The sequence below is a fragment of the Clarias gariepinus genome, unplaced genomic scaffold (genome assembly GCF_024256425.1).
Source record: "Clarias gariepinus isolate MV-2021 ecotype Netherlands unplaced genomic scaffold, CGAR_prim_01v2 scaffold_31, whole genome shotgun sequence".
In the NCBI taxonomy this organism is placed as follows: domain Eukaryota; kingdom Metazoa; phylum Chordata; class Actinopteri; order Siluriformes; family Clariidae; genus Clarias; species Clarias gariepinus.
In genome coordinates this window covers 1170526-1190000 of record NW_026520998.1, presented here as the reverse complement: position 1 = coordinate 1190000, position 19475 = coordinate 1170526, and the positions used below count along the sequence as shown (strand labels likewise).

General features: G+C 39.9%; 1 protein-coding gene across 2 annotated transcripts in view; it reads left to right on the top strand.

The window, feature by feature from the left end:
* Positions 1 to 17750, top strand: part of LOC128517023 (calcium uniporter protein, mitochondrial-like) — a 25780-nt gene extending 8030 nt beyond the window's left edge. The window contains exons 2-8 of one of the 2 annotated variants that reach the window (XM_053490764.1): positions 11784 to 11838; positions 11932 to 12099; positions 13727 to 13831; positions 15258 to 15418; positions 15797 to 16000; positions 16904 to 17020; positions 17516 to 17750. In XM_053490764.1, the coding sequence (XP_053346739.1) occupies positions 11784 to 11838; positions 11932 to 12099; positions 13727 to 13831; positions 15258 to 15418; positions 15797 to 16000; positions 16904 to 17020; positions 17516 to 17608 (903 nt within the window). In that variant the 3' untranslated portion in view covers positions 17609 to 17750. Of the gene's footprint in view, positions 1 to 11783; positions 11839 to 11931; positions 12100 to 13726; positions 13835 to 15257; positions 15419 to 15796; positions 16001 to 16903; positions 17021 to 17515 lie in introns of both variants that reach the window. The other variant, XM_053490763.1, reaches the window with a different exon arrangement.
* The last annotated feature ends 1725 nt before the right edge of the window (positions 17751 to 19475 follow it).

Genomic DNA, 19475 nt, shown 5'->3' with positions numbered 1-19475 from the left:
GGAAAAACTCCCTGAGATGGTAATAGGAAGAAACCTTGAGAGGAACCAGACTCAACAGGGAACCCATCCTCATCTGGGTGATAACAGATAGAGATGATATAACATCATGTGTGTTGTGCAGCTGAAAGTACAATATAACAGAAATTCTTTAAATTAACATGAAGTCCAGTTCAGCACAGGGAGTCAGTAGGTGCAGAGGGCAGATGAGGTCTGGATCACTGGGAGCAAAGGAGCAGGATGTGTAGCTCCAACCATAATAAGGCAGAATTCAGATGGAGCTGGTCCTTCTCTGGATGCCTCAGGATGCTCGCAGGGTTGGCCTTTATCTACTGAAGCTGGTACAATCTCCAGATGCCTCGGGATGGGTAGAAAAGTACAAAACAGATGGTGAGAATTAGCGTAGTTGCCATTCAGGATAGATGTACTGGAGTATGAGGTTATGGGATGAGTTACGCGTATGCCAGATTAAAGAGATGCATCTTGAGTCTACTTTTAAACTGGGAAACTGTTTCTGAGCCCCGAACACTGTCTGGAAGGCTATTCCAAAGCTTTGGAGCTAAATATGAAAATGCCCTGCCCCCTTTTATAGATTTTGAAATTCTGGGAATTACAAGAAGTCCGGAGTTTTGTGATCTTAAGGAACGTGGTGGATTATAGCGTATCAGAAGACTGGTTAGGTATGTGGGAGCTAAACCATTTAAAGCCTTGCATGTAAGTAATACTATTTTGTAATTAATTCTAAACTGAACAGGTAGCCAGTGCAGGGATGATAATATTGGGGTTATATGATCATACAACCACCTAGTAATGCATTACAATAGTCCAGTCTGGAGGTCATGAATGCATGAACTAGCTTTTCTGCATCAGATACAGATAGGATCAAGTGCACTTTGTTAGTGTTTGTTAGATGGAGGAGTTTATAGTCCTAAAAAATGTTGGATTGTGCAACAAGAATGGACACTAAGTACTACTACTACTATTCCTTTATAAATCACAGCGACATTACCCAATCAGGGCCATTAGAGAGGTGATGCGGGCGGCTTTCATCACGCATGTTGGAGGAATCACAGGATCGCCTTAATCATCCCTGCTGGGTATTTATCATATGACAGAGGAGAGCAACCTGACTGGTGTTTAGAACAAACCAGCATGGATTTACATGGATTCTTCTGTTACCAGAAACACTTTGTTTTCTGGGGTTCTTTTAAATAAAATACAACAAAATAAATACAATCATAGATTATAATTATTTAATTATAAATCACGATTTTCATTATCATTTTATAAATAATTAACGCACTATAATTATACAACAGGTCACTTGAGATGTAGTCTAAAGATCATAACTGAGTAACGAGCCTTGATAACAGATAAGATCGCGGCTCTGCTCACATTAAATATGAGACGGCGACACTTTTGCATGAAAAGCTTAAAACTTACGAGTATTTCTTGTTCCTCCGTGTACAGTAAACCGGCATGATGAAATGATGAAGTCTGAGCTCTTTAGTCTGAGCTGGGAATCAGGAGTCGGGTGAATCATGAGTTGAAAGATATTCAGATGGATTTTTTCTCCTCTGAGGTTGGAAATTCCTCAGCTCTTACATGATAAGTGTGTGACCCTCATCTTACTATAAAATGGCACTGGGGGCACTGGGCAGCTACACTGGGAATGGGAGTTTATCAGTATTTCAGTAGGTGTATATATATACACTCAGCAAAAAAAGAAGCGTCCTCTGACTTTCAACTGTTTTTACCTTCAGTAAACTTAACGTAAAAGAGTCAACACCATAAGACATAAACTAAAAATGTTTCCCAATGTGTCCCTGAATGAAGGGAGGCTCAAAATCAAAAGTACCAGTCAGTATCTGGTGGCCACCAGCTGCTTGATGTACTGCAGTGTATCTCCTCCTCATGGACTGCCTATTGCGGACAGTCTGAGCACTGATGGAGGGATCGTGTGTTCCTGGTGGGACTCGGGCAGTTGTTGTGGCCATCCTGTACCTGTCACGCAGGTGTGATATTCAGATGTACACATCCTGTGCAGGTGTTGTTACACGTGGTCTTCCACCGCGAGGATGATCGGCCGTCCTTCCCGTCTCCCCGTAGCGCCGTCTTAGGCGTCTCACGGTGCGGACATGGTGATTTATCGCCCTAACCACATCAGCGGTCCTCATGCCTCCCTGCAGCATGCCTAATGCACGTTCACGCAGATGAGCAGGGACCCTGGGCATCTTTCTTTGGGTGTTTTTCACAGTCGGTAGACAAGTCTCTTTAGTGTCCTGCGTTTTTAGAACTGTGACCTTAAATGCCTACTTTCTGTAAGCTGTTAAGGTCTTAACGACCATTCCACAGGTGCATGTTAATTAATTGATTATGGTTAATTGAACATGCATGGAAAACATTGTTTAAACCATTTACAATGAAGATCTGTAAAGTTATTTGGATTTTTACAACATTATTGTTGAAATACACAGTCCTAAAAAAGGGGCGTTTCTTTTTTTGCTGAGTATATATATATATATATATACACACACACACACACACACACACACACACACACACACACACACACAGACAGTATATACATATATGGTGTATATATATATATATATAGTTTTTTTTTTAACACTAATTGGATTCTGGTCCAAATCTGCTCTATTATCAGTTCTCTTTTCCGTCTCATCTGTGTAAGTTCTCTTCTTGTGTCTATTCACTCTCGGTGTAACTAAGTACCAGCACTAATGTTTACAGTCTGATTTGTCTGAAGAAGCTTCATTTTTTACATGTTTTAAAGTGTTAAAACTACAAAAGGTAACTAATTTATATTGAAATTTTTGTGAAGCTGCTTTGAGACAATGATCATTGTTAAAAGCGCTATATAAATAAAATTGAATTGAATTGAAATGGTTTGGAACCTGCTGGTGTCGTTTCTGTTCAGTTCTTCATATGTCATGTCTGGTACAGAGTAATGAACTGTGTTTTCCTGCCCAATCTTCTGCCCCATATTTCAGACCAGTAGGTGATATTAGTGATGCACCACTCGCCCATAAACTCACAAAGCGATGAGGCGACACTCTTGTGAAATAAGAGTATTTCCGGAAGTGAAAGTCTTTTGTATTCTTATCAAAGGTTGTGGTATATTTTTCCAAACTTTGCAATTTTACCCAAATAATTGAGGAAATCTGAATCAATTCTGAATCAGAAACGGATCTGTTAACTCTCTGGTCGGGGTGGTGCGGGTTTACATGAGGATTGTTTGTATTGTTTGTTAAGAGAGACAGTAGTGCAAATCAGAACTAGTAGGGCTGCATGATGATTTAATAAATAAATGAATGAATTAATCACTTTGTAATTATTTTAAAACATATTGTAATGATTAAATATGCCATTTTGTTTTTAAATGTGTTCATCTAGGCTTAAAGCGAATAAAAAACAAACAAACAAATAAACACTGATCTCGTAAAGAGGATGTTTACCAATATTTATCACCTTAAAATTATTTTAAAAAATACTTAAATTATTGATAAACTACATATACATATATTTCCGAGTGTGTGTATATCACCTGATATAATAAATGGCAAACGTTTGGGATTAAATGATTGCACGGGTCCATATTGTGTTTAAATAATTATGCATCACTAAGCCCTGGTGAGAAACTGCGGCTTTTTCTTCCCTCTGTTTTCTGTAACAAAAAGAGAAGCTGCAGCGCCCGGCCATCTGTTTAAGAACATACTCACTTCCTGTGCACATGACTCAACCTCACATGAGAAACGTTCGAGTCATTTTTGTGCTCGGCTCCACGATTACGCCCCGTGACTGTGAAATATTAATACACTTCTTTTGTTTTTCCCCTGAGGATCCAAACCGAAATTCGGGCCTTGCGTCACTTGCTGTTTTTTTATTTTTATTATTATTATTGACTTTTCGGAGACGCGTCTCTCCTGCTGCATTCCCGCTGAGTGAGAAACAGCGCAGCACATTTCACTGATGAAGAGGCCAAAAGCACTGAGCAGTTTTTCTTCCTTTAACCGAATACACTCCTCCTGCTCTCCCGTGGGCAGCAACAGAGTGTGTGTGTGTGTGTGTGTGTGTGTGTGTGTGTGTGTGTGTGTGTGTGTGTGTGTGTGTGTGTCAGCGCATTTCAGTTCAGGGTTGCTGGCTTCGTTTGGCTCTTCTGAAAGCCACAGTGATGTAAGTGTGGTTTTTAACAAGAGGGCGTGGCTGCTCTGTAATATCTGTCATGTGACTTTGGGCGGGGCTCACATTAGAATCTAGTGTAATCATTAAGAACATTATTAAATCCATATGATGTTCATTGAAATCACAGTAGAGAAGGTGTGTTACAGAACCGGTGCACAAGTTGCTATCACTCTGCGCCGTCTTTATCTCTGCCAGGTGAACTTTGACCTGAGAAGTTACGAGCCTTTGTTTTGTGAGCTGACGGAAAAAAAGAAGGAGGGACTGTAGAAAATTCAGTTAGTTATTAAGTCAAGTTCAGCCGTGAGTTTTGCCCGAGCGGTTCCTGTTACTCGGCGCACACTGGGGGGAGAGACACCCGTCTCATCCGCCTCGTCATGGGTTTGTGTCTCATCTGTTCATTCATTTTGTCTTTTTTTTGGTGTTTCGTTTGCTTATTTTTCTTCTTCTTCTCTCTTTTTCGTGCGTTAAATTATGTGTGGTTTTGATTGTAGTGTGTATTTGAAGCAGGAACACACGAGTCTAAGAAGGACTGGGGTAAGAATGTTAGTCTTTTTGTCAATGTGCTTAAAGCTAGAGACGCACCGGTACTTTACTTTAGCCTTGTTTTTAGGGCTTGTCCACACGTACACATGGTCTTTCATTCACACTCACACACTCTGTGTTAGGACGCTAAAAATAGATATCTTGGAAAAATCCTTTCAGAATGAAGATGTTCAGATGATGTGATTTTCAGCAGGACCAGAGAAACACTGTTACACATCGCTAACAAGCCAAAGCAATTTCCCAGTGATTAATAAAGTCTCTCGACTCTTGAATCTCATCTCCTCTGTTTGAAGTTTTTTTCAGGCCTCTGATTGGCCGGCACGGTTTCACTAAAAAGTAAATGAAAAGTGGTTTCTCTGCTGCATCATCATCATCATCATCATCATCATCACTAAGCCTGTTTTTGTTTTTCATCTTTAATATGTTACACTGAGCTAAACAGCCTTTTCCCACTGCTCAAGTCAAGTCTTTTATTGTTATTTCAACCATATACAGTTTAGTTCAGTACACAGTGAAGTAATACAATGTTCCTCCAGGACCGAAGTGCTACATACAACATAAAGGAACAATAACTAAGAAACCTAATCCGCTGGCGAGCTGAGACAAGTCTATCCAAGACCAAGTCATATACAAGCAGACAACATAAAGTGCATCTGCGAATGTATAAACAAGAGTGACAAAGTGACAAAACGACATCATGACACTATCAATACTTCGTGGTGATGAGGTGATGAGTTGAGGGCAGTGGGAGGAGAAACAGTAAATATTCCTTGTAAGTAGCAGCAAAGATAAAATGGTTTTGTACAAATAAGTAATGAAAAATGTGCAAAAGAGCAATTACAGGTTGGTATGAACAATTCGATGGTTGTTGAGTGTGTTTGCTCGTGTGTGTTCATCTGTTCAGTCCCAATGTTTTGAGGTAATTGAGTTTTTGTGTGTGTGTGTGTGTGTGTGTGTGTGTGTGTGTGTGTGTGTGTGTGCGCATGTGTGTATCAGTCCAGAGACGGATGGCTTGTGGAATGAAGCTGTTTCCCAGTCTGGATGGTTGTGCCCGAGTGTGTCGGTACCTTTTCCAGGTGGCAGGATTGTGACGCGTGTGTGCGGGTGTGTGTCTGATCAGCCACAATGCTGCTGCATGATCCTGATCCCTTTCACACAAAAGTGAACCAGGTGCTAGTTCATGTCTGTGCGAGTTCCGGTTCAATAGAGAACCTCCTAAGAACTGGCTTTGCTTTTTTCCATTTCCTTACAGAGTCTCGTCATTACGTCACTGTATACGACTGTGTGCGTCTCTACTTTCCCAGCAATGCTAGTTACAAAAGTAAAAAAGAATAAAATGTTAGCAGCAAGCATAACACCAGTGGTGAGCTTCATCTTGGCTTTGTGAGCAGTTCTCCTGGCTTGGCAAGTCTACTTTGGGATCCAACCATCATTACTATAAAGCTTTTGAACCGCCTATTTACACCCCCCCCCTTTTTTTGATGATGGTGGTCAAAAACCTGTGGTTGGTGGTGATAATGGCGGCTGTGGCCAGCGTTTTTTTCATTGTCATGATGCTGTGGTCAGGAACCACATCGGATTCAGAAACAGCAGACCTGCTCGCTTTTCAGGTCAACGCCTCAAACAGAGCCAGAATGTATAGTGTATTATTAGAAGTTCTATGAATTTTTTATTATTTGTATAGCGCTTTTAACAATTAACATTGTTAATTGGAAATACTTCCTGAGATGGTAATAGGAAGAAACCTTGAGAGGAACCAGACTCATCAGGGAACCCATCCTCATCTGGGTGATAACGGATAGCAGGGATTGATCTGCACTCATACTGTGTTTTCGGAGGCTGGAAGTTCAGTAGAACAGGAGATGTGGAGAAGTTCATATGGAGTCCAGTTGGTTATTGGAGGCTCAGGTAGACTGTAGGAAACTCCAGTCCTGAACTATGAAGCGACTGAAGTCACGAGTCCTCAGAGAACAGAAGTGCACACTGGTGGGATTGTACTCAGACCCACATATTCCCAGAGCGTCTTCTGCTTGACGTGGGACTGTAGCATGTTCTTTCTTACTGTATGTGCTGCTCCAGAAAGTCAGCCTGTTTTTTATAAGCTGGTTCCACCGGCTCTGAATATATTTAAGACAGCAGCAGGTTATTTCATGTTCATCTGCCACCAAATCTGGAATGCTTCTCTGAGCCATAAGAGCCTCGTTAGCAGCCAGCTGGAGGGCGTGAGCGACACACGGCAGGCCGCCGAGTCCAGCATCACTCATGACCTTCAGCATGTTTTAGACTGTCTTTGTGAACAGAACTTCCGAGAATGCCCCAAACCAATCATCAAAGGTGTCTGCGATTGCTTTGTTGGGAGGTGAACCCCCATCTGTGGTGGAAGTGAAGCCCAAAATTACATGCAACAACTTTATAAAATCATGCAGCTTTCATAGCGCAGCTTCTCTAATGTGGTCGCAACTCGGAGTCTCATACATGCTCTCTAATACCCTGAGAAGAAACGTCGTCTCATCTACAGCTGACAGTGGCTGGTGATTAAGAGCAGATGTTCTGGAGAAGAGCTTCTGTGGGTCGTCACTGGACATTTTCTCTATTCTCAGGGAAATTGGTTGTGATTTTCACACTGCTAGCATTAGCAAACTGTGCTGGTGTTTCAGATGTTCTATCAAACTGTTTGTATTAAAGAAGCCATGTTTCACATGCATGCTCTACTTTTATCATCGCTTGTATTAAAATATTTGTGACATTCTGACGCTGTTGTGCCTCTACATGGTCAAGTAACGAGAGATTATAGTGTTAATGTGTCAAAGTGGTGGTGTGTGTGTGTGTACTTGTATTGGAATAGTTTATATTGGAATAGTAGAGTACCTGCTCACAGTATTGGACTGAAAGCTAATACTGCTCAGTGTGTAAGTGCAGCTCTACTTAAAGCTACACCATGAACACTGGCTGTGAAGCTGGAAGACACTCTGGGTGAGACAGTAGTGTGTGAAACTCAGCATGAAGCATATCTCGAGCTCAGGAACTAATCTGATCTAATCTGATCTCTTTAAGCAGTCTAATCCAACACTTGTTACTACAGTACATCAATAGCACTCATTCCTTTTGTAAACTGCAGCACTTAATGATGCTTCTACATCATCTGGCATTTTATACATTTGTGTTTAAAAATAAATAGTGACACATAAGAGGGAAATGTGTCTTAACTCAATTTAGTTTAGACCTAGAGCATGTTCCGACATCTGATCCATGTCCTAGTCATTTATATGCACGGAACTCGCTTAACTAAAACATCTTCCATGGATACAAGTCCCTCTATACGACGAGATCTCCCTGAGACTGTGTCATAAACTCTGGTTGTTCACTATATCGTTGGCTCCGTCTCACTGAATACGGATGAGGTCGTTAGTGAAATATCAAAGCAGTGATTATCCTCATGGAGGAGCAGGCATGTGCTGGGTCATAACCATCAAACTCGGTGCGTGTTACTATCCGTTTTCCTTTTTAGAGTCATTAATGGGACCAAGAATTGCTTACATTACTAGAAATTCAGAGAGGCGTCTCAGGATGGAGCTCCCTGAGAGGAGGGTCGTCCTCATACTGTATGCAGAGGCTGGAATCTATATACACCAATCAGCCATAACAGTAACACCACCAACAGGTGAACTGAACACTGATCACCAATCATATAGCAGTATACTGGTGACAGGATCATGGACACCCATTATAGAAAGGCACCAGAACGGGCAAAGAACCAAAGACTGCTGACCCCCCACCACCCCCCGCTCTCCAAACACAGATCCGAGTCTGATCAAGCACCCATGGGACGTGCCAAAAGCCCCAACCCACATCTGCCAAAGGAATTGCTGCTTATGTCCCGGTGCCAGACACCATAACTCCCCCAGAGACCGCGTGGAGCCACGCCCAGAGAGGCCGAGCCACGCCCAGAGAGGCCGAGCCACGCCCAGAGAGGCCGAGCCACGCCCAGAGAGGCCGAGCCACGCCCAGAGAGGCCGAGGGAACATGAACCTTGTTTTTTTTTTATTGTTATGGCTGATCAGTGTACAATACATTTGAATGATCTAGTGTGATGCTTTATCTTCATGATATGATTGTAGTTCACAGTGTTGTTTATCAGTTCTGTATGTTTTAAAACATCTAAGACTAGCATTCAACAGTAGACAAGTGTTGTGGATCATTTGCAAAATTGTTGGCTCCCCTGCATAAAAATCAGCAGACATTTTGTTAAACAGTACACACACACACACACACACACACACACACCCACACACAAACAACATGACGAACTATTTTAATTTATTCTGATAAAAAAAAGTCTTGTTTCTCATTTGAACGCCTTTTTAAACCAACAGTATACAGTAAGTCCTCGATTTACTCTGTGATAACTCAAGTTATGAATTTCCACAGATACAAACAGACCTGTTACATTTCACTATGAGATTCATTTCCTTAAACGCGGTTACGGGTGACGGACAGATTAAGTCAAGCGGACTGGCAAGCTTTACACTGTATATTCATGTCAAAGGTGTACAAGACTCACTTTGTCTGACTTAAGAACAAATCCGACTTTCGAACCTGCTCCCGGAATGGAGCGGACGTACAGTTCTTAAGCTGGGGACTACCCGTATAGTATATGTGGCAAAATTATTGACACCTCATAATAAATGCAAACAAATTGCCATTTTTGAAACATTATTTTTTATTTACTCTGTAAAGTTAAAGCCTGAGTCCTGTTTCCCTGAGGTATGAATATGAGGATGTACTGTACATACGTGTCTTTGACCTTGTTAAGCATTACAGGACACGTCTGCTCGCGTTCTCTCCTGGGTAGGGGTCAAAAAATACTAATTCTGGGAACGCTGAAACCAGTGTTATACTAGAAGGAAAAAATAAACTCTTTTAGTGTTATGTAAATGAGGAATGATACGTAAATGAAAAACACCCACACGTACTGTAGCATAAAATTGTAGATAAATCTATAATGAATCACAAATCTATGGGTAAATCTGCATTCATGGGAGAACCTTTGAAAAGAATAATAATAATAAAGAAACACTTTATATATTTGTGTGCCTCTGGACAAAGACTCGTGTTTTCCTTTCCCTCCACACCCTGTTAAAGTAGACAGTCAATGTTTGCAGAAGTCGATCCTCCCAGTAGATTTCTGCAGATTTGGAATTAAGGCCGTGTTGGCTGTTTAACAGTTTGCTCATTTTCAGTGCCATCACTTTTATTCCTGTGCTTATCTGAATACAATATTGAGCTGTTCACATAAAATCCAGATAGAGATCTGTGTGTGTGTGTGTGTGTGTGTGTGTGTAACGTCTTTCTGTTTATCAGTGCCGTCTGCTCATCTGTTTATCTATTCATCTTTCTGTCTCAACTCTCTGTCTAGCTATATAGTGTGTGTGCACTTACAGGATGGATGTCTATAATCTACAGGTTTAGCTACCACTTTTTTAGCCTTCACAAAACTTTGACAAAAAATTAGAAACCTAAAATTAATCAGCCACGTTGCATCAACTAAAATCAACACAAGAGACTGAGATGAAACAACAGCATGTAATTTAAAATCCAACAGCTTATCAAGTTTATTTTAGTTATTACTTTCCTAGGTTATTTTTTAAATTAAATATTTTAAACCTTGGTAATTTCAAACTTAAAAGGAGTTGCAAGCAACAATGAGCGGGCCCAAGCACTCCGCACACCAGAAAGACAGTGAGCAGGAGCATTTAAACGGGACATACCAGTAACATGATTTTAGAAAGGGAGGGAATTTTATGTGTCTAACGTCACACAAAAAGTTATGAACCGCTCTTCAGCATAGGTTTAAGGCATCGTCACGGCCGACACGTTTAAAAAAAAAAATCAATTAACCCCCTGCAATTTTGCATCTTCAATGTCTTGAGATCACATCGGCCCGGTTTGGTAGCGATAATATAAATCCCATTAGAGAAGTATATCAAATTCCAGGTGCATTTCCCAAAATACCTGACCTTCTGTTGAGTTGAGCCCAGGACATGCAATGTGAAAGATTTTTAGGCATCCTAATGGCAGCAGATTCCAACCTGTCTGCTGATTTTGGTGAGTTTTTGAGCATGTTAAGACCCCGAAATACCCTCGATGCTAGAAAAGAAAAATCCATACAAGAAGAAAGGGGTGACATGGGGCTGATGTCATAGTGCTTGGGCCCTAATAAAAAAAAAAAGTGAAAACCAACATTTTTAAATTGTTTCTCACGGCCCAACTACAGTCCCTAAATCTTTTACTGTAGGTAAGGCAATCCAAAAAAAAAAAGAAAGATTTTAAGTTGCATAAAAACATCAGAAAATAGATGCATTTATAGATTGCGACAAATTTGTACCAGCCAGAGCATTAAATCTCCCCTCTGGAGTGAGTGAGTGAGTGAGGAACACTTCCAGGTTCTAGCATCAGTGGTGCTGTAAGGGAAAGGTGTGGTCAGGGTCAGGGACGGGGACGGGGACAGGGACGGGGACGGGGACAGGGACGGGGACCTCAGGATCTCTAGAGACACATTTACCTAAAGGGGAAAATGCATGGGCGTAGTTACTGTGGCATCAAAGATTTGCATCCAGTTTAATCACACACACAAATAAAGCAGCATTATTTATATTCTTAAGAACACCGAAAGGCTGTTCAACTCGTTTAAGAGAAAACAAGAGAGCGCATGCGACATTAAGCACTGCAAAAAAAAAAAAAAAAAAAACATTGTGTGATAGACAAGTTTGTCAAAATGGACCGGTCCCTGGTCTCAATGTTAATTAAATGTAAAAAAATTCATTTTTTGATGATTTTTAAAAAAATGTTTGGCTTTACACACCCCACTTTAGGAAACCGGTCCACACTATATGTCTCCGTCTGTCTATTAGAGACGGTCCGCTCGCTCGGTGCTTTACATAATAACCCACGTGCTGTATGTTTTATACTGAGTATTATGGGATATTATAGTATTATGGGATATGGACGTCTAACGTGTATGTTTTCTGTCTTTTCAGCTCAGACATTGGGTTCTTCCAGTCTCTTGCTGCAGCACTGCAGCACCATCTAGTGGTAATCTTTATACACGACAACTTGCATAACTATTCTAAAGTTTCTTCAGTAAAGATGTGTGTAACTCTCGCTGTGTTTTCCTCCATGCTGTAGATCTTTCAGTGCAGTACAAACATGGCCGCCCAGTCCTGGCTCTGCCGCTGCCGTCCCGACAGGAGACATGTCTTTTCCAGCTGAGACCCATGCTCTCGACTGTCAGTGATCTCATTCAGGACATCCAGAGAGAGGATCCAGGAGTTACAGCTTCTGTACTCACCACAGGTGAAGGACAGGGACGAGCACTGGACCGATGGACAAGAGCGGTGCTCTTCCTGTCCCTGCGCGCGTCCTGCACTACTTTTCTCTTACACTAGAGCGTTTGGCCAGTGCAGTTTTTAAATCCATTAATGAACACGTTACCTTTTTTAAACTCATTGTGGTCACGTTTACAGATGTGGAGCGTCCATAAAAACAACGTTCGTTTAAGTTATTACTCAGATTGTGGAATGTTGTAGGAAGGAAATGCTGATTTGGACAGAGGGACAGAAACGTCCTGGTGAAGCCGAGTGCTTTTGTACACTTTTGTAAACTAAAAAAAACTCATAAAACTTCTGTCGCAAAAACAAGATTCTTTTCTTTCCTCTCTTCTGAAATCTTTTCACTTTTCTAATAGAGTATTTTTCCCTCATGGTCTCTTTTAAATACATTTTCTCCTTTTCAAACATATTTTAAATGTTTTTTTAAAAATCTTTTTTTCCAAACATTTTTTCTTCCAGTCTTTTCACTTTTTAGTTTTTCTTATTTTCTTTCCAAATATTTCATAATTGTACTTTTTTAAATATCTTATTCCTTTTTATTTTTAGAAACCTCATTAGATATATTTTCTTAGATATCATTTTTAATTTATTTTATAATTTTTAAATATTTTTTAAAAGAAAATATATTTTCTCCTTTAATTTTTTTTCTTTTATACAACATTTTTTAAAAATAAATTTTCGTTTAACTTCTTGTTTAAAATCTCTCTTTTTTAAAATGACCTTTTCTTTTTCTTTTCAGACTTTTCATGTATCTTTTCTATTTTTAAATATATGTTTTGTTTCTTTTTATTTAAATAGAATTTTCTTTTTATATATCTTTTCTCTTTCCCCTTTTTATATATTTTTCTTTCTCTTGTTAAACCTTTCCTGGTACAGCGGGAAGTCTCTGTCTCTCTGTCTGTCTGTGTGTGTCTGCGTGTGTGTGTGTCTGTCTGTCTGTCTGTCTGTCTCTCTCTCTCTCTCTCTCTCTCTCTCTGTCTGTCTGTCTGTCTGTCTGTCTGTCTCTCTCTCTCTCTCTCTCTCTCTGTCTGTCTCTCTCTCTCTCTCTCTCTCTCCTGCACAGAGCTGATGTTGAAGTGAGAACTGTAGCCTCAGTGACGCCTATAAAGAGGCGTGAGCAGGTGTCACTCGTTCGAGCCGAACATCTGGGCTTCAGCGTCACCTAGTGACTGAAGTTGTAGTAATGTAAAGCCTGATCAGAATCCTGCTGCGACACTGGACTCTTATTTTTTTGTTTCTTAATAATAAATTAATTAATATAAAAATGTAAACATTCTATTATTTCTATAAAAATGTATTAGATTAATATCTTATATCTAATAATAGACATTAATAAACATCTGTGGTTTGACTTACAGCTAGAATTACTGTTAGAGTTGCTTAATAATTTAAATAAAAATAATTTAAAGCAGAAAAACATGATTGGAAAAAGAACAGATTTGTTGGAGGGTGAGTGTGTAGCGCTCCAAGCCTAGCATGAGCCGTTCTCTGTACTGTTAGCGTGTGGAGAGGTGTGCACCGGTTTGTTGGACATAAACATTATGTTAATGCACAAGCAGTGACTGAGTTGACTGATGGTTCTTTATACACAGATGGTGTGAGGATCGCCTCCGCTACGTCTCTGTACACTCTCATCAACAAGGACTTCCAGCTGTGTATCAATGGAGTTGTCTACAACATCAAAGCAGCAGCAGCAGCAGGTAGACACCACGAGCGTCTGGTCTCTCGTCTGGTCACGAGCATCTCCAAGGCTAAAGTCTGACTGAGATTTCTGTATCTCCATGTTTTAAAAGAGTACAATTGGGGGAAAAAAAGAATTCTTATAATTAGTGATTTAGCAGAGGATGTTGGGTGATGTAGTGAGTTTGATTGTTAGGAATTAGGAATGCCAATAATTAATAATTAACCATCGAACTGCAGTTAAGAATTTAACCAAATTAAAATGTTTTTATGATAATGTTTGTTTAGGAAAATACTCCTCCATAGGCCACATGTCTACTGACTTGTGCACCACAAGAGGGCGCACTTGCTTAAGGTCTTGAAGTTCAGGAGAGAAACAGCCAGTTTACTGTCAGACTGAGCGGAGTTGAGAGAGCAGTGTTGCCAGATTGAGCAGATTCTCAGTAACTGGGATAATGTTTTATTGTTGGTTGGCACGGCCTGGCCAGATTGTAAACTGACAACCCCTGTGATCACAGAGCAAGCAAGCACATGCAAGAGTTTGAGGAAGCAAAAAGGTATTTTGTGCACGGGTATATGACGGGTGTTCAAGTCAGAGTGGGACTTTTGATCATCTGTATAAATTAAAGAAAGGTTTGTCTGTACTTTGGTCAGAACTCGACTCGCGATTTGCGTGATGATGTGACAAAATCTGGCTGTACAGACAGAAATTTTCTGAGACTGGTTTCGGCTCCTCTGATGTATGAAATCATTGAATATGACATCTTTCTGACAACGAAAAAAGTACAAGTAAACAGAATGGGATTTCTTTGTATTAATAAGTTAGACAGAGAGTTCTGCTGTACAGAGAGACACACAGACATGGACGTGGGCTTCAACCTCAAATAATAATAATAATCATAATAATAATCATAATAATAATAATAATAATATCACTGATTACATTAAAGATCAGCAGATAATTTTTTGATTTAACCTTTTAACTCTTTATACAAACTCATTAACTGTCATGATGCGTACTAACACTAGTACAGAATAACAGAACACAGTTTACTTTCTAATCCCCTGATACACTAATCAAGGTTGGACACCATCAAGGTAGAAAGTCCTCTCAGTACATCAGAGCTGTGATCGGACTGTCTGTCTGATTCATGTCTGTAACGCCGGCCTCCCAGGAACTCCTTTAATGACCCAAACATATGGAAATGTCTTGTATTGAGGTCAGGACAGTACGGGGGACGTGGCAATAACTCTTAGATGAGTTCATGTAATGTACAAGTGGTGTTGGTGAATGAGTGTGTGTACAGTACAGACACACAGAAGTCTGTGACAGAGATTTTTAGCGATCAGGCGTTCCACTCGCTGAATGTTTTCGCTTGATGTTTGAATAAATCGTGTTTTAAGGATTAATTCTGATCTGTGTGTGTGTGTGTGTGTGTGTAGAAACCATGCCAAGCCAGGCCATGATGAAAGAGGCAGATATAAAAGACCTGGTTCACATGATCCACACAGCGCTGAACCTCCCTGGACATCACCTAATGAAGGAACGGCAGCTGCGGCAGAAACTGGACATCCTAAAAGAAGAACTCGTTCCTCTAGAGCAGGTTTTCTTCTTATTGTCCACTCACTGACAATTTCACTGACAATTCACATTCATCACACCAGCCTCAGAAAGGACAAATTATAAATTGAGGTAAATTATAAATGATAAAATGATAACAAAATTATAAATTTTAATAAGGTGCTCCTGCCCGTCCTGCCATCTGTCTCAGTGATTACAGAGCCATAAAAGTTTTATTTAGCTTCAATCTTATCTTGATCTGTTATAAAAACGTTTCACTGTTTACTCCAAACCCTTTTCCCACCACAGTAAAGTACATTCACTTCTGCTTTCAGGGGTGAGGTGGCGCCGGCGTGGCTGTGGGTTTGCAGCATGTTGTTTTTCGGTAGCTCTGTAGTGAATTCTGTCCGTTTGTGTTTAGATGAAGGCTCATCTTGCCATCAGAGCTGAGCACAGGTCGTCTCGCGCCCTCTGGGCGGGGTTGGCTCTGCTCTCGGTGCAGGGCGGAGCTCTGGCCTGGCTCACATGGTGGGTTTACTCCTGGGACATCATGGAGCCCGTCACCTACTTCCTCACCTACAGCACCAGCATGAGCGTCTACGCCTACTACGTTCTCACCAAGCAGGTAAAGACCATGCCAGCCATCAAAAGCCCCTGTTTCATGCTTATGAGGAAACTTAAAAAGAACTTAAACCTGATATTTAAGCAGCACCGCCTGACTGCGAGTTCGTGCTGTTGTACTTAATATCATCACAGCTGTGATGTGGCATGATGGTGCAGTATATCATAGCCGTGCTGATAGCCATGATCGGCTCAAATACAGCTGTGTGCGTGTGTGCGCGCGTGTGTGTGCGCGTGCTTGTGCGTGCTTGTTTGTGCGTGTGTGAGAAAGAGTCCATAAATGCTAGATAAGGAATGGAAAAGTTTTGCTCTTTAGTCGAGTGTAGGCTGTTCTAGTGCTTTCAGTTTCTTCGCGGTCTAATAAGAGAGTGGAATATGCCACGTGTGTTGCCTTCGATTTAATTAATGTTTTACTTTTACTTAATCTGTTACTTAATCAGTGTCTTAACTCAGTTCGTAATAGTAATAAATTTACATTTAGGCATTTGGCAAAATAATGAATACATTAATAAATAAATGAACGAATAAAGATATTACACAATAAATAGAACACTTTAAATAAAAGATCCCAATACGAGGATAAAAAAGGTATTTATTTTTTTGGTCTGTTTTTCACCCCTAAAGAAAAGGAAACCATTTTCATGTACACACAGATATTCAGTGGATAAACATGGATGTGTGTGTGTGTGTTTCTTTTACGGGGCTGTGATCCTCCTGCCTAGAGAGACAAGACAGATAGAGAGTCAGGTTATAAACTCGAGTCAGGCGTCTTTTGTCATGAATGTGGATTGAATTAATGTGAATGTTAGTAGAAGCTGTTTTATGGATAAACTTCCACAGGACAATAATGACTGCTAAAGTTTTTTTTTATTGATTGAATTGTGTGCTATGGCGTTGTCTCCCTCAGGACTACGTTTATCCAGAAGCAAAAGACAGGCAGTTCCTGCATTACTTCTACAGAGGGGCCAAAAAACAGAAGTTCAACGTGGAGAAATATAACACACTTAAGGACGAGCTGGCTTCGGTACTGTTTTAAACATATTTTTTTAAACATTTTAGTACAAAAGACCGCTGCTCGTCTCTTAACCATTACTTCTAAACGCGATAATGTAACTCTCATCTTTCTTTATTCTCTCCAGTTTAGTTTTTATTTATTAATAATCTGTTTTTATCCTATAATGATCTATATTCTTAATTCTGATTGTTTTATGCTTTCAGTTTTATTGTCTATACATATATACACGTCTTAATCTTCTTTATTTCTTAAATTTACATTTACGTTTATTTTATTTTAACAGCTTATGTTGATTTAGGATTTTTATTTTCCTCTAATAGTTTGTCTTCTTTATTTGTTCTGTAAATCACTTTGGCCAACTCGTAGTTGTTAATACGTGCTATGTAAATATATTATTGATTGATTGAGTGATTAATTGATGTGATTAAGTAGCTCTCTTAATTTCTATCACTGTTCTATTCACTAATTTTTATTGTTGGTATTTCACGCTCTTATTTCATGCAGGTGGAGGACGACTTGAGACGTTTGCGTAACCCAAATCAACTCCAACTGCCTGTGGAAGAAATCAGGACCAACAGTCAAGCTGCACTTCCTTAAACATTAGACCTTAATACTGGTGTTATTTATAATACTGTTTAACATTATTTCATCACCAACGTTTAGAAAACACCATACATGTTGCAATATCACTTGCATTATTTGGTGCAACCAGATATTACAATAAAGCACTGAGACTGGAGTTTGCCTTGTTCAAGCACACTTTTTGTCCTTTATACTGTTCAATATGATGTACATTTCCCTTTTAGTGTGATGAGCTGTGCCACGCAAGTTTTCACCCCCTTAAACTGTAGATACATTGCACTATTACAACAGTTAACCACAATTAGGACATATTGAGGTTGTGTGCCATGAATCTAGACAAAATATTTCATAAATACACAATAATCGTCTACTTTCTAGAAAATAAACAGCTCCAAGTTTTGTATTGGATTACAGATTTGATCAACATAATATTCACCAACACAAACATGATTATCAAAGTTACATTGTGCTTAATTTAAAGTTAAAATATATAGACTAATGGCCCTGTCACACAAAGACCATGAAGTTTCTACACCATCCTAAAAATATCAATGAACGCAGTGGGAATAGGGTCAAATGGAAGAATTTGTATTTATCAAGGTCATACTACTTCCTAGCCGTGGCCCTGTCGGTGTCTCAATCTCTCTATCTCACCTTACATGATCACACACTCACCAGGTACGAAGGGATCGAACCAAGTTACGGAATCAGGCGATTGTCATATCCGTTGGTTTAGTATACATACCTGTGACACGCTTGGTGCTTTTCTTTATGAAGTAATGGTATTGGATCCAGGATTTATAATAAATTCTCAGAACATAACAGACATGTTGATGACCTGCTGCATAAACATAGTGAGCACTACAAGACTTCTTCTGCGGTCTTCTACAGCGTGGCATGGACCTAAATCGGTGTATGGTCATAAGGTTGAAGAGGTCATTGCAAGAACTCTGTTGGCATAGCAACCACACGGTGAAATCCCAGTGACAACTCAGTGAGAACTCCATCCAACCTTTTCTATAGGTGTCATGCCTTACGTCACTGAAGTCTTGGTCAAATTTCACTTTAGGTTCTTCCTGCATCTTGTTTTGACCACATCCTCACCAGGCCTTTTCTTTTTAAAACATGTACAATAAAAAAAAAACTCAACAGAGACAACACTACTTCCCTACCAGTTTCTCTTGTGTTTATGCCAAATTGCACAAGTTCTCGGGGACATCATAGCAATGTGTCTTGAGAATCTGCGTGTGTTGATAGGAAGAGCCTTTTTTTTTGTAGGAGGCTCATTTTTCTTTCAAGATTTATCCTTTGATGATAGTTTATCAGAAGGTTATTATAGTTTATCCTTTACATCTGCTCACAAACACACCTGAGGATATTTTACTACCTGTACCGCTCCAGTAGGTGATAAATGGTGATAAACTTTTTAAGGGGAAAAAACAACAATGTGAAGCAGGTGTAGAACTGACCTTCTAGTAACACAATTATACCTGTGAAGTTATTTTATCAATTCCTCACTTGACAAGAAACAGAATTTTGCAATAACACAATCTGTCTGTGTGTTGCAAATGCGAACGCTGCCTGCTTTCCATGTTGGTTAAACGGTGTCAATCATGAGACAAATCAACTTCTCTTTCTGCTTTGGTTTGCTTTGAACAATCCCCTGTATAGACAAAAGCAAAAGGTTAAAGGAAGCAGCAATGCAAGAACCAGTTTGGTGGCTTTCACCAGTCAGGAGTCATTCAGATGACCAGCTGACTGTTTTGTTTACCCTGAACCTTTTTCGTTTCACTTTTTTTCAAATAACAAAATTGCATCATTTATTTGGCAGTGTTTAAAGAGAAGCTTTGGTTGACACATTATTGAGAAACAGTTATTGACT